General features: G+C 34.6%; 1 protein-coding gene across 5 annotated transcripts in view; it reads right to left on the reverse strand.

Moving 5' to 3' along the window:
- Positions 1-16,353, reverse strand: part of swt1 (SWT1 RNA endoribonuclease homolog) — a 121,301-nt gene that overhangs the window by 46,407 nt on the left and 58,541 nt on the right. For all 5 annotated transcript variants that reach the window (XM_039735728.1, XM_039735730.1, XM_039735729.1 and 2 more), the window contains 6 exons: positions 15,269-15,398; positions 14,119-14,220; positions 13,813-14,001; positions 10,504-10,597; positions 9,988-10,136; positions 9,356-9,525 (listed from right to left, as the gene is read on the reverse strand). In XM_039735728.1, coding sequence (XP_039591662.1) covers positions 9,356-9,525; positions 9,988-10,136; positions 10,504-10,597; positions 13,813-14,001; positions 14,119-14,220; positions 15,269-15,398 — 834 coding nt within the window. The remainder of the gene's footprint in view (positions 1-9,355; positions 9,526-9,987; positions 10,137-10,503; positions 10,598-13,812; positions 14,002-14,118; positions 14,221-15,268; positions 15,399-16,353) is intronic.

Below are 16,353 nucleotides of genomic sequence, written 5' to 3' on the forward strand. Positions count from 1 at the left end.
CATGCACCGATGTTGTCAGGCATGTATACAAGAACACAGGGGCCATACAAAGTGCTGCGTACAATTTTGAGTTGCTGCAATTAAATTTTGGCAAAATGGACTAGCCTGCCACATAATTTTTTCACTCTGATTTTTGGGGCGTCTTTGAATTCAGGGCTCTGTAGGTTGATCATTTTCATTTCCATCAAACGATGTGGCATCCTCTCGCTCCTAACACATTACCCAGTCTATATCAGTATAAATATCCAGGAGGATTTCTTTTTCCTATTGAGATCTGATGTGTTTTCAAAGTGTTCCTTTAATTTTTTTGAGCAGTTATATATATATATATATATATATATATATATATATATATATATATATATATATATATATATATATATATATATATATATAACACACATTGTGGTACATGGCCGGCCGTTCATCCCAGCCAATACCCCCAGGCCGCCAGATGGAGCCCTCCTTGCAGCATTGAGGTGCCCCTAATGCCGGCAGGGAATTATGGAAAATGGACTTTTAATGCACAGCCCTGCTGGATACCATGGGGGTTGCCAGGAGTCGTTGCAGGGAGGCCCAGAGACTATTTGCCTTACGCCCAGGAAGTACGTTAAAGTCACGTGGACAAAGCGAATGATGTGCTTCCTGGGTGAAGAAAAGAAGGATTTTTATCTGCCCCAGAAGTGTTCCAGGTCACATGGACAGAGAGGGTGAAACGCTTCCGGGTCAAGGAGTATAAAGGACTGTGGGAAATCCCAGACGGAGGAGCTGAGTTGGGAGGCAGGGTGGCTAAGGGTCTGGGAGTTTGGAGGATTGGTTTATTGTTAATTTCTTTATTGAGTATTGTGGAGAGGAGCGTGCTTTGTGCACTTTATTATTATAATAAATCCTATAATTGGACTTTTATCTGGTGTCTGAGGGAACAAGGGTGCGAGAAAACCCTAATCTGTCACAGCATACATACCACATATATATTTTTGGCTTGTGCTGACTACTTTTTGATTCAAATGTTACTATATTATTGAGTGTATATGGACCTATGTATTCTCTTCTTTTGCACTATGACAGCTCCTGTAAGTTCTTGTAGCTGTCATGTCTAATGGTCAAATGTTAGCATCAACTATATTTTATAAAATTAAATAAAAAAACATTAACTTCTGTACAACAGTAATAGGATGACTGAACAATGCCCCCATCTTCTGGACATTTCCATGTATTACAAAGTGATGCATAGGACCTGGCCACATTCCATATGTACAAATTCCATTTCAATGTCTTCCAATGGTATTGCTATACCTCACAAAAAAGATGCATCATCTGCATCTTTAAAAGAACATAAACAAAAAAAAATTGGTTGCTGAGTTCAAACAGAACTAGCTTTAGCACAGCATTATACAGTGGGATGCAAAAGTTTGGGCAACCTTGTTAATAGTCATTATTTTCCTGTATAAACCATTGGTTGTTACGATAAAAAATGTCAGTTAAATATATCATATAGGAGACACACACAGTGATATTTGAGAAGTGAAATGAAGTGTATTGGATTTACAGAAAAGCGTGCAATAATTGTTCAAACAAAATCAGGCAGGTGCATAAATTTGGGCACCACAAAAAAGAAATGAAATCAATATTTAGTAGATCCGCCTTTTGCAGAAATTACAGCCTCTAAACGCTTCCTGTAGGTTCCAATGAGACTCTGGATTGTGGTTGAAGGTATTTTGGACCATTCCTCTTTACAAAACATCTCTAGTTCATTCAGGTTTGATGGCTTCCGAGCATGGACAGCTCTCTAACTCACACCACAGATTTTCAATTATATTCAGGTCTGGGGACTGAGATGGCCATTCCAGAACGTTGTACTTGTTCCTCTGCATGAATGCCTTAGTGGATTTTGAGCAGTGTTTCGGTCGTTGTCTTGTTGAAAGATCCAGCCCGGCGCAGCTTCAGCTTTGTCACTGATTCCTGGACATTGGTCTCCAGAATCTGCTGATACTGAGTGGAATCCATGCGTCCCTCAACTTTGACAAGATTCCCAGTCCCTGCACTGGCCACACAGCCCCACAGCATGATGGAACCACCACCATATTTTACTGTAGGTAGCAGGTGTTTTTCTTGGAATGCTGTGTTCTTTTTCCTCCATGCATAACGCCCTTGTTATGCCCAAATAACTCAATTTTAGTTTCATCAGTCCACAGCACCTTATTCCAAAATGAAGCTGGCTTGTCCAAATGTGCTTGAGCATACCTCAAGCGGCTCTGTTTGTGCTGTGGGCGGAGAAAAGGCTTCCTCTGCATCACTCTCGCATACAGCATCTCCTTGTGTAAAGTGCGCCAATGGTTGAACGATGCACAGTGACTCCATCTGCTGCAAGATGATGTTGTAGGTCTTTGGTGCTGGTCTGTGGGTTGACTCTGACTGTTCTCACCATTCGTCACTTCTGTCTATCCGAAATCTTTCTTGGTCTGCCACTTGGAGCCTTAACTTGAACTGAGCCTGTGGTCTTGCATTTCCTCAATATGCTCCTAACTGTGGAAACAGACAGCTTAAATCTCTGGGACAGCTTTCTGTATCCTTCCCCTAAACCATGATGGTGAACAATCTTTGTCTTCAGGTCATTTGAGAGTTGTTTTGTGACCCCCATGTTGCTACTCTTCAGAGAAAATTAAAGGAGGAGGGAAACTTACAATTGACCCCCTTAAATACTTTCTCATTATAGGATTCACCTGTGTATGTAGGTCAGGGGTCACTGAGCTTACCAAGCCAATTTGAGTTCCAATAATTAGTTCTAAACGTTTTGGAATCAATAAAGTGACAACGGTGCCCAAATTTATGCACCTGCCTGATTTTGTTTGAACAATTATTGCACACTTTCTGTAAATCCAATAAACTTCATTTTACTTCTCAAATATCACTGTGTGTGTCTCCTATATGATATATTTAACTGACATTTTTTATCATAACAACCAACGATTTATACAGGAAAATAATGACTATTAACAAGGTTGCCCAAACTTTTGCATCCCACTGTATTACATGTATGTGACTGTATGAAATACTATATGTGCAAATTCCATTTCAATAAACTTCCAGTAGCCTAGCTCCACTTAAAAAAAAGATCTGTATTTTTTAAGGAACATTTATATGAAAAACTGTATATGAAAAAGTATCATATATACTTTTATAAAAGATTGTCTATGAAAAAAATCTTCTGTACTTTTCCATGCACGACAAGTAATGCAAAAGAACTAAGCACACAACATACTTGTATCAAAACAATTTACTTAGTATTTTAGGATGAAATAGGGCCAGATTTAGTAGAGTAGGGTTGGTTGATACCTCCCTACTTTATTTACTGCCCGAATTGCTCCCAGGGAGACAGAGCACAGGACCAGAAGCATTCCCAGGTCCAGCTTAAAAGGGATCCCATTGCCTCACATCAATGAGTCAGACTTGGGAGACAGTGGGCAACACTCAACCAAAGAAGAAAGGAGGAAGAATTACGTAGTTATTGTGTGTTTTGGTTGAATTATGGAAGATGATTTGGATATGTGCTTTAGAGTGAATAAATATCCTTTATTTATTCTGTCTATTGTATTGCTTTTTCTGTGGTTCAGGGCTCTTTTGTGCCCTTTGTGGTCATAATATATAGATACATAGATTTGCTTATTATTAACTAGAAGCCACACAGGTTTTCCTCCAAGATTGAAAAAGACAACCCAGACTCACAAATCATTATTTTGGGTGATTTTAACCATGTCAATTTTAACCAGGAGGAGGAGAAGGTCCTTACTAAATATCAACAGTATATAAAATGCCCTGCCTGAGAAGAAAATATTCTAGATCACTGCTAGGCAGCTATTAAGGATGCTTATCATGTCCTCTCCTGTCCCCACCTTGGTAATTTTGACCATCCTATAATTCACCTTATTCCTGCTTACAAACAAACTGTAAAGATAGTAAAAATAACAGTTAAGTGGCTTTATGCAGTGAAAGCTAAAACAACCCACCACCTGAACAGTTTTTTTCCACATGCAGTTATTCTTACTAATCAAGTCTGAGCTTCTGCTCATTATCTATGTATACCTACACATTAGACTGCGTAGACATTTTAATCCTAGCAATTCTTTTGTATGCAGCATTGTATTTTATCATATTATTATATTTTATCTTCTTATATTTACCTTCTCTATTCATGTCCTTGTATGCTGCACCAATACTATCAAGACAAATTCCTAATAAAGTGAATTTCGATTCTGATATTATACAAAACACACACAGGTCAAGTCCCTTTATAGCAAATACTGAAGTAATGAAATTTTCAGAATACTTTTTGTGGGCCCGGACAGACAAATTTTGTTTTAACGAAATGTAAATTTCAGTGTAATGAGCATTATTTCGACAAAAAATGGCCATCAAAGATAATAATGCGACAGAGACAGTCTTTTGAGGGCAATCCTGATAAGATTGTAGGCACAACATCATACACGTAGAGCCAAATTCAGAGGCAGTACTTTACCTCACCTCCGCATTGGTAGTTGTGTCGTGTGCAGATACTGTACTGTTTGAGTTTCATATCGCTTCTCAAACATTTCTTTGAGATGAACAAAGAAAGTGAGAAACAGTGCCAGTTTACGCTGAAAGAAAAATTAAGAAACCTAGAAAAAGCTGATTCCTGAATGAAGAAAAATGATGAGGTGAAAGCAATTATAATTGTGCCTTCATCTTCATCTAATGTTTTGTTTTCGTTCTTTATTTTCATACCTGTATTTCTATAAAAAAAAAGTTACATTTAACACCTTGTTTTCATTCTATATTCATACCTGTATGTCTTCTTACAAAATGTTACAACTAATGTTTCATTTTCATTCTGTATTTTCATAACTGCATTTCTATTTAAAAAAAGTTATATCAAGTGTCTTGTTTTCAAATAAAATATTTTTTGCAGTTTAATAAGAGTTGTTTTCCTATACAGGTATTGTCAAGCTTGAGTCACAGAGTTGCACTAGAGACAGGAAGGTGAGTCCAGGTTTTCAAGGAAAATACAGGTACTTTATTACTGTATAGAGAAGGCAGGTACAGTCTCAAGACTTTATTCAAAATAGGAGCTGTTAGGAGCCAAGACACGGGCAATCATCCTGTTTTAGCACCCATCTTCAGATTACAACACTACTGGCTCAGAATCACTACTGAGGCAGACAGAGTCTGGAGAAGAGAGATCACGAGAGTGCAAGGAAGAGCACTTCAAAGCCTGATGTTACAGTAAATGTGCTTTTCCACACAATGTTTAGGACATTACGCAATAAGTCTGATTCTGTAGAAGACAACCAATTACTTTACCTTTGGTTTACCTTTTACCAGATGCAGCACAGCAGCTACAGAGCTGTCCTTGTGCTGCTGCTGTTAGAGATGGCAACCCTGGTCACAATAGTATACGTTTTTTCCCCATATTCATTATAACGAAATTTCCATTATAACAAAATATTTTTATGGTCCCATGAGATTCATTATAACAGGATTCCAACTACAAATTAAATCCTAAGGGGTTGTCCATCTGTCACGAAAAAACCACTAGGCACTTAACTTTGATCTTGGTCATATTCCAGAACTTACGACGTGATACGTGTAAGATGACCTTTGAACTGGAAATGCAGGCTGTCTTGGCTATATAATTGGCCTTCAGGTCCTTGTCAAGGCAAGGGGAATTGCAGCTGCATGCCTTTGGCTGACAGGTAAAAAACAGCGGCACAGACACATGGCATTGCCGATAGGAAAAGAACAAAGGCAGCATCTGTTGACAGTAAAGCAACTTGCAGAAGCTGACAGCCAAACCTGCAGTGCCCAACTTGATAGTACTTGCAAACCAGCAGGGATCTGCTGAATGTGAGGAAAATTGCAGAAACATATTACATGATGAGAAGAAGAAAAATTATAGCTCTGGCCTTCATGATGTCATCAGGGTTCACATCCTCCATGCAGTAAACTGCATAGGCAAAATGGTCAGACTGCCGAGTGTGAAGCTAATCGCCAAAGCCAATTACATGATAGGAAGAAGAGGGCTGACAACACTGCATTTGCTGTCTATAGAACACATGCGGCACATCAAAATACTGATATGCATTAATGGGGCTACAGACTAATTCTTGGGAAGGCCAGAAGTCAGTGTGTATTCTAGTATATAGAATTTTAGTACTAATTGATTTTGTTTTCTTTAAACACAATCAGTAGCTAGCACTAACATCAAGGGTGGGCATATGATAATAGGGACTGTCACCTGGTTACTTATATAAAAATGTGAGGTAATTTTGTAAAACTTGTTGACTACAGAAGTATTATGAAAAGGTATTGAGGTAAAATTAATAAAACCAAAAACAATTTTCAACATAATCCCTGTAAATACTAATATTTTAACATTCATAAACCTTTGCCAAGTCACTCAAAACAGTGTAGCTGAGTTATTATTTGTATCGCTGGCATAGTGTATCCCACAGAAAAGGGTGTAATCACACAAGGCCTCGTTTAAGTGTTACATCTCAGTTCAAACCCATAGTTTCACAGATCAGTCTTTGAATTCTGTGCATTGTGAAAAGAGAAATTGTGGAGAAGCTGAAAAGAGATGGTCAGTAGCAGCTCAACAGTTTGAATTGCATTTTTAATTGGCTGCCCAAATGCCAAGCAAATCAACAGAGGCACCCCTTCGTATATGCAGATCTTAACCATAGTGTAACATCATGTAACATCACTGATGTATAATGCAAAGCAACAACGTCCTCCACAGAGTCGAGCTCTGGAGTTTTCTCAGCTTGACTCTATTGGATGGATGGATGGATAGATAGATACTTTATTAATCCCAAGGGGAAATTCTGTTGTTTCATAAACACACCCAATTGTTGTGAAAAATTTTCTATAAATGAGCTGAGAGATGGATTCAAGTCAACACCGTGCTGTACTAGTTGCAGGTGTGTTTAGAAACATAACTTTTTGTAACTTCCTGTAATGTTACATCAACTGCTACTACACAAAAGCTAACAGTTTACTGGAGTCGCAAAAGCATTGTGTAATACAGTAGTTTTGAGTGTTTAACAGATATTATATTACAATACAATCTGACATATGGTTGAACGTTATTTATTACTACCATATAGACCTCGGGACATTTACATGTTATTGAAGGCTGTTAACGTTAGTCAAAGTACTCCAAATGTTGTTGTATTGAGGACACATTTGAAACTTTCACCAACACACAGGCTCTCTTACTTACTAGTTAGTTTATTGGCTAAATTGTAGAAAAGCACCATGCAAGCAACTTTGACATATAAAAAGACGAATAAAGTTAGATTACATAATTAACTGTTGGTTAATTTTATTGGTAGCTAACAGTACTGATTTAGTTAATGCTTAATAACTATATGCTGTCATTAGAAGGATAGTAGAAGTTAAATAGCATAGATGTTCATTAAAAAAATACAGACCCTGAATTTACAATTCAATTGGCATATCATTTTCATGAAATATTCAAAGTCTAAGTCAGTGTAAAATTTTAATGAAAAATGGCATTTTCTGCCATTTAATAATAAATACTAACTTACTGACTTGTTCTGGGAATTGGTTTCATAACTTGTGGCTTAAATAATCTTCATATTAGTAAATGAATTGTCAATTATTTAAGCAAAAAGGGTAAACCTTTATGCCTTTAAGAAAGTCTGAGTGCTCACAAACAATGGGTGATAAAACATGTTATGAACATAAGCTTTTTTTCCCTCCCCTTTTGTTGTATTATAATGGCAAAAGCTCACTCTTGCTCCTTTAAACATGATACTGTATCTTTAACAATGAATATTAACTGTGGTGGAATAAAAAAGCTTCCTCTTAGTTTAGGTAAGAAAATGCCAAGCCTTTTTATTAAAAATAATAAAAAGAACTGTGGGGGGATTTGCACGCTATGAACACACAAATCCTATTGTGAATGTCACAGGATGTTTATTATAACACAGCCCAAGTTTGTCCACAACATGTTCCACATGTTGATGCATTAGAGAAAACTGCAATGGTACACTTTGATAAACTGAATTTATGTTCCATATCAATAAAAGGTTGGTTTGTAAAAAGGTGTTTCTTTAAAAAGGTTGAATGAAATGATAATTTAAACATAATAACATCAAGGTCTGCCCAAGCACCTAAATCAAAGATTTTGAAAAACGTCACAAAATGCCACCAGACTTGCTTCACAGACTGTAGATAGATAGATACATATACAGTATATTTTCTTCTAGTTAAAGCTGGATTCTGAATACATCTCTCTATTATAAAAAAAAAAAAATCTTGGAAGGAGGCGAGACGTGAATGTCTCAGAGATACTTTCACGTCCCCTGAGATGTGTCTTTGTGCCAAGCAATGTAACCACACCCGGGGCCAGAAGCCCCACAAGACAAGAGCTTATGTAAAAAAAAAGAAAAGAGATTTGGGAAAGTCCTGCTTGGTTATGTCAGACACATTTCTTGTAGAGAGAATGAAATGGTATTCATTCACGGACAGTTATATGTTGTATTGTCACGATGTAATTCTAAACACGGAATCAAAATTCAATGTGATATTGATGAAAAGGTAAAAGTGAAAAGAGATTGAATATATGGACATAGGTGATATGACAGAACAGCACCGCGCAAAATGCAGATCACGCCGCACGGCAGCAGCAGCAAGCCAACAGCTGATCGTAACAAGAGGAGGTTATAAAAAAAAAAAAAAAACTGTATGTGTTTCCCATTGTATTACCTTTTAAACTTAGAAAAATTAACAAGGGCTTAAAACCTTTGCAGATATCCATTAAATACAAATATTTGCATACATCAAGGAATTCATCACATAATTTAACAGCAGCAGTATTTCCACAGCATGGTAGCCCAAAATAATCAGAAAACAGAAGTATAAAGCAGCACATTAAAGAACTCCTTCTAAAAAATACAATCAAATACTCATTGAACAGATATGCGTTATTAAAAAAACATACTTCTCAAAATGTGAGTATAATCTCCTAACAAATATTAGAAATTAAAATAATTGTGGATGCAGTCTATAAATATTTTCATAAGGACATGGTAACAGCATTAAATTTAATGACCATATTTGGTGACTGCAGGCAAAATGTGATACTATCTGTGCTTTATCAAACACTGACCATAACTCCTGCCATTAGATACTGTGGTCTGAGCTAATTATATTTCGATAATAGATCATATGAACAGCACATGCTAGGAAAAAGTCATTAGATATTGTGGCATAAGAGGAGTATATTTAAATCTTCAGTCATTTTAACTACATATCCTTGGAAAAATGGACTGTGAAGAAAAATACAGCTCACCTCTGTCCAAAGATTATCAAAGGCAATCTTCATCTCAGTTTCTAATACCATTGAAAGTGCTTTTCTTAAAGATTCTTTAATAGTACTGATAACGCTGGCCACATCACAGGTTGATAAGTTGTTGTTGTCTTGTAATTCCTCTTTATTTTCACACCGTCTGCTGAATGATTCTAGAATTCAAACAATATATGGATCTGAGCACATCTTAAATTTTTAATATGGCATATTATTACTTCTCTTCACCTTGTCTATAGTAAACCAGTGAGTTTTCATATTTTTGGGAAGTTAAACTCAGAATTAAGCAAAAGGTTTTAATTTTTTGGCAGCAATGATTTTAATGTTTGATTGTGACATTTACTATATAATTTTATTAAAGTAAAACACTACTGAAATGACAAGCGATTATTATTTTTTAATTGCTTGCTTAAAAGCATTCAATTTTAAACAGTAAAACAGAATATTTATTAATTCATTCACTTTCCAAAATAAGTTATTTCAGTACATTTTTGCTTGGGAGAGCAAGATGCAAAAATAAACTTGAAAATATAAGAACAGCATGAACAACTCAAGTTTCACTATCATGCTGCTTTCATTTACCGTAAATTTCACTGAAAGTTTTCCGAAATATGTACCCTTTTTCTGATGCAAGGTGTTTTGGGAATCTTGACTTGAGTGTACACATCTGTTATTCCCAAGATTTTCTAACTCAATAATAAGGTCAGATTTACTAACAGCTTTCACTCCACTGAGCATGGCTTTGCAGCACAAATTCTTGTCATTACTAAAACAAAAAAGAGTGAATCAGGATATTTCAAAGATTTTATGAAAAATTCTCTCTAAAACTGAAAAGAAAAACTTAATCAAGAAACTAGAAATATTAAAATATCCAAATGTAAACTTTCAATTAAAACAAAGTATTAATTAGTTTATTAACGTTTTAAATGACTACAATTAGGCAAACAAATTCATAAGGGTCACAACTAAAAGCAACATTAAGAAAGGTGACAGCTGATTAATAGTAATGAAATTCTTGTAAACAGTATCCTCATACACTAAGTTAAACGTTAATAGAACTATGGGTTTGCAGGATATATTAAAACTGGCTTATTGAAATAACATATACAGTAAAAAGCAGTGAAACCACTCACGTGCAAAGTACAACATTTACATTTGGATACATGTTCTGATACTGAAGACAGCACTGCAGCACACGATCATCATTATTTTCAATACTCAAACCATCTGAAAAAAAAAAATGCAAGTTAAAAACTTAAGTTTTTCCTGGCTGGTCAACAGTACAGTGCTGTGTTTGAGAGGTAATCCAGAGTTTACAGATGAACACACCACAAATATGGAGTATTTGGTGGAGTAAACTGAAAGTAAAGAGTGAATGTATAAGAAAGACACTTGTGTTTTAAGTCATAATTTACACATTTTGCACAAAATTGGATAACAAAGTCTAATCAAGTATGGAAGATATCTATAGCTAAGAATTTGCTTCCTAGACTTGCTGTACTGAACATCTGTAGTCTAACCTGGCAGGATCAAGAACAATTATAAATGACCTTTGTCACCAGTCTGTGTTTGAAAACACACATATAAACAGTACCTAAAACCTTTTTTTTGCAGCTAAACAGTTTCTACAGTAAATATGTAGGGTACTGAGAAATTAATTCATGCATTTATTTCAAGTAGGATTAATTACTTGACATCCCAATCCAGGGAAACCACTGTGTAGTGGGTGCGGTAACACACTGTAATCAGCGCATGCTCACAATCTCCTTCATACTATTCTAGACCACCATTTGCTTAATTAAAAATGCTGATAGTGAGACTTTGCTCAAAATCCTACTTCTTACATATTCAGCTTTAAATGGCCTAGGCACTAATTACCTACAGTATCTGAACTTACCATTATATACAAACCAGAGCATTCATTAAGATTTTAAGATACCAGTCTACTAAAAATTCCCAGGATTATTAAAACACTGAGAAATCAAGTGTTATGAATCGGTTTATTATTCAATTTTTTGTATATTTTTCTCCATGCTTTATGAGAACTAACACTAGTTTTGTGGATTTCCTGAGCTGTAGAATCTGAATTTGACATTAGTTTTTTTTTATTTAAGCTTACTTTTGGTTTTGTTAATTAATTTGGGGCACTTTCTCCCCCATTTTGTTAATTTTTAATCGCACCCATTTAGTCTTCTCCTTGCTAGGACTACAACTTGTGGTGTTGGGGAATAAACACAGACATTGTGACCACCTGGTTAATAATGTTACAGGTTAAAAGGTTGTTTGTGGAAGCACTTTCTTATCCAAGTTGGTGGATACAAACACCTTTTCAAGAACACCTTTTTCTACAAAATATTTTTTTTAAGTCTTTTTTGGTTTTTGACTTGTGCCTGTATTTTTGATTCTTGTTTTCATTTTGGTATTCATGCCAAAGAATCTCACAGTTTTGACTCTTTATTTGGTTTTTGACTATGCTTTTTCTCCTGGTTTCTATTTAAAAATCCATCTTGATTGTTTGCTAGTAAAACATAAATCTATTGAAAGATCTTCATGCCTGTTTGAATCCAGGCTGAAGATTCACAGCTTCAGTCTAGCATGCTCTGGTTAGAATAATAAATTAGTTACAAAGAGTTTCTCCTCTTGGTATTCTGCTGTGGCACTTGGTACCACTTTTCTATTTCTAGCTTGTTTTCTGGTATATGGAGAAGTCACCAGGGATATTGCAGTACTTCAGCACAATTAAAAGTACAATTAATATAGCAAAAGGCAGATTCCACAATTCAAATAATCCCAATTAGGAATGTGGTATCAGTCAGCAAAATAAATAACCATAACATCACTCTGAAAACTCTTTTCAAGCTGAACTACAACATATCTCTGACCCCATTTATTTTGCTTAATTGCTGAAATCCTTGATCCAATTTATAAAGCCATATCAGTGGGTGGCTTGGACTTATATAATTGTTTTCAGAGTCAATTCAATACTGAAATAATAAACTCCTAAAATGAGCTTTTAAAAGAATGTCAAAAATGTCAAGAACTTATAACAGATTACACTGTTTATGAATCAGGGTTGTGTGACAATAATTTTTCACCAACAAAGAATAACAGCAAAATAAATTGGTATGAAAGTGTAAATGAGTACATCATTAAGTGGCATAAATTATCCTGGAAATAAAATATTTAGTAAAATTTAAATCTCTCCCTCACAGTGGTTATCTAGAAGTATTTCATGATGTACAAAACAAAATTATCATTTACAAGAGATCTTAACAGACTTCAGTTCATTGGTCAACAATTATTTAATGGATAGATAGTACTGGGTTCCATTTACGATTATCAGTTCTGAACCACTTTGTTTCATATTCACTGTATTTAAACAAATCTGTTTATTTACGTTTACTCATTGTGTAGTTAATAATGTATAAACGGTATATTTGTATCTACCTGTGAACTTATTAAAACAGTCTACATCTTCACTCAGTGAAGTGCAGTATAAAAATATAAACTGAATATAAAAAATCACTCAGAACAGAACATGAGAAAGTAATGCTTGTTCTATGTAAACTGTATAAAATATTATAAAATATCTAAACCAATCAAGAAGTTAAAAATCAACTGTTAATAGCTCCCCTTAGAATTGCTGCAGATTTCTTTGTACAATACAATCATAAAACCTTAAGTTATTTAAATTATCAACAAATAACTATTCAAATTTAAATTCACTATTTTGCTGTTGAGATGGGCCTTAGTCCCCCTGCAACTTTTTAAATGTGTGAAATGCTTCTAAACATACATTTAAATAAAGAATGTTTTCATTAGAAGGATTGTTCTGCAAAGGCTCTTGATATTATTTATGGCACACCAAAGAAGCTGTTCATTTAATAAGAATGTAAAGCTTCTGTAGAGTATGTGTGACACCAGCACCCTCATTTGGCAATTAAGCAACTCTACAACACTAGCTACATAATTTATAACATAAACAAATTTAAATAAAATAAGCAATTTAAATCAAAATAGCTTATCTCTAATTGAGATTTATCAATTAAATAGTGAGGCATACATTTTCATATCATTTACAATTTAAAGAAACATTAAAATGCATGATTTGGGTATAAATTCATCTAAAAAATAGTAAGATAGTGTAGAAAATTGTCTGAAAAAATGTGAAATGCACAATATAAAAAGGTGGTACTAATTATTTTTTGATCAAAAATTTGTTACACTGAAGTCTGCTAGTAGAAAAAAATAATTTAGTCAGTGGAAAGAAGACACTGTAGCTTAATTCTGAATACTGCTACAGAGTACTACATGGCAACACATAGTACAAATATTAAAATGATTTGTAATGCTTGACTTATGAAAATTAAAGGAAACAGTGCAATAACCTAAAATTAGCATCACTCCTCTCCCAGAATAAAAATGCAGCATATTAAACGTACATGTTTCCTGGGAGGCCTGCTGCATAGATTGCCCCCATAATCGTGGATCTTGGCTTTTCAAACAGGTGTATATGAAGTTAACTGCTGGAATTGCCTTTTTTACCACTAAAAGAGACAGCTTTCCATTCTTGACAGCATCTAGTTCCTGTAGAACCACCCAAGGGATAATTAAAACAGGGAAACCCATGCCTGAAAAAAATGGATAAAAATCAGTTTTGACAAATATGGTTACACAGCCTGAGAACAGACATAATTTAGTATATATTGAACAAAAGAAATACTTGAGTTAAAAAGGCTTATTATTACCTGGTATTCCATGTTCCTTAAGCATCCTAATAAAGTCTAGATGACTGAGAAGGATATTTGTGTCCAGGACAATAAGCAGATTTTGTGCCAAGTTCTTTTTCCCTAAGTAAACACAAATAAAAATGTTATTAGATAAAAAATATTTTTTAAAACCATGTTAAAAATAGCAAAAAATAAATCATAACTAAAAAGAAATATTTTTCAAGCATAAGGTCCAACTAGTCTCATTGACTGACAGAGGATTGAAAACCATCAAAATGAAAATTTTACCTAAATTCCTAGTCTTTTATCAGCGCACTCTATTTTATACAATAAACTAGTGCAGCTATGGGTTTATTTATGTGGAAAGAGAAACCATAGTTATAGAAACATTTCAACTTTGATATTTAGAACCTGAACCTACAACTGCATTGGTAGCTATGCAATGAGTACCTCACACTGCCTCTTTTGTTTAGATCTACTCTGTCTTCCAGTTTACACATAAACTGTGATAAATATAATAACCATCCAATAGCTAAACACTCACTGAGAATTTGATATCACTGAACACAACATCCAGAAGCAGATGTATTACTGTGAATTGCACTTTTTCAAGTCAGTCACAATTTCCTTGCATTGAATAAACTATATTTTACACATGGAATGTGTTCTGCATTTAAACTTTTTGAGGCTTCTAAAAAACATATTTGCATCCACAACAACATCATCATCATAAATGCATGTTAAACACTTAACCAAAATATTTGTTTGTCACAGGCAAGTCAAAAATTTCTCCATAAACAACTCTGTTCACTTTCCTAGTCTGTCTTGTTTACCAAATATGTAGGCTCTACTAAATACAAAACTAAGAAAGAATCTTAAAGCTACACCAGTATTTCCATTGTGATGCAACTCTTGATATGTATAAAAAGTGTAAAAGTACCATATCCAAATATATAAAAAACAGCTTTTAAAAATCGTCAATTGATTTAAAAGAAAATATACCAGATAATGATAACACATTCACAATAGTGTATTGGCTGACCCAATACAATGTAGTAACTGCAAAATGTAATGCAATGGTGGTGCAATCCTTTTGTTGGACAACCACTACCCAATACTACCTTGATGAAATTTGTTTAATCTAGATGAATAAATGTGAACCCCTTACTTATAAGTAATTTTGCATCTTCTTCAGGAAGGTCAATATCCATAGATGTCAACTCCCCATAGCAGTTCACTACATCAACCTCCAGACGTTTTTCAGAGCGAGCTACATGAAGCTCCTCCGCTAGCAGCATCTGCCAAAAATAAAGATATGCTTTGAAATAACCTTTATATTAAACAATTTATCATTTTACATTAAATAAACTGGAACTTTTAAAATAAACTATTTTAAATCAGTATGTCTAGTGGCAGAATTGGTTAACAATAAATTAAAGCGAAAAGAAAAATAATAGTTTAACCTCTAATAATAAATATTGTGTGGAGTCATTCCTATGGGATTCCTTCAAGTGGAATTAAAAGTATTTTTGTTAATCAATATTTACAGAGAAACGCAAAGAAATAGTTGCATGCATAAGTCACTTTTGCATAACATGTATCACTTTTTCTACACATGGAGAACCTCAGTTTCACTCTTTAAAAACTCAGCTTAGCAACCTGTCAATGTAAGCAAGTTTACAACTGTGTTTGACTATTATTTTTTCAAAAATGAAAGTTCAGCATTTATTATGAGTCGCTATTGACCCATATCTGTTCCAATTCTCTACTGATAATAATACTGTTGCAATTTATGCCACTACTGCTTTGCCAAACTAGCTGTTGTATATGTAATAAGCCATTAGAGTGATTGTAAACATAAGGAATTAACAGATGTTGATAAAATACCCATCCATCTTCTTTACTATTATTTTTACAGTTATTGACTTCATCATGAACCCTTTAAATTACAGAATGCATAGGGGGGCTGAGTGCACCTTACTGGCCTAGCTTAGTAAAACTTTGCCTCCTACATAAATGACTGAGGATTTTCCAAATGTTTACTTCATTCAGTAATGCTGTTCAGTTGGATTTTTGCTTTACCATCCTTCTTCATTTGTTAAACACTAATTTTATATAGTGCATTTCTTTTGTGAACAGCATCTCATGGCACTTTACCCAAGCTTAGGGGGTGCACAAACCAGCGTGCTTCTTCATGCCAGTCCCAATTCAGGATAAATGGGGAGGGTTATGCCAAGAAGGGCATTAGGTGTA

The sequence above is a fragment of the Polypterus senegalus genome, chromosome 14 (assembly GCF_016835505.1).
Source record: "Polypterus senegalus isolate Bchr_013 chromosome 14, ASM1683550v1, whole genome shotgun sequence".
Lineage (NCBI taxonomy): Eukaryota > Metazoa > Chordata > Cladistia > Polypteriformes > Polypteridae > Polypterus > Polypterus senegalus.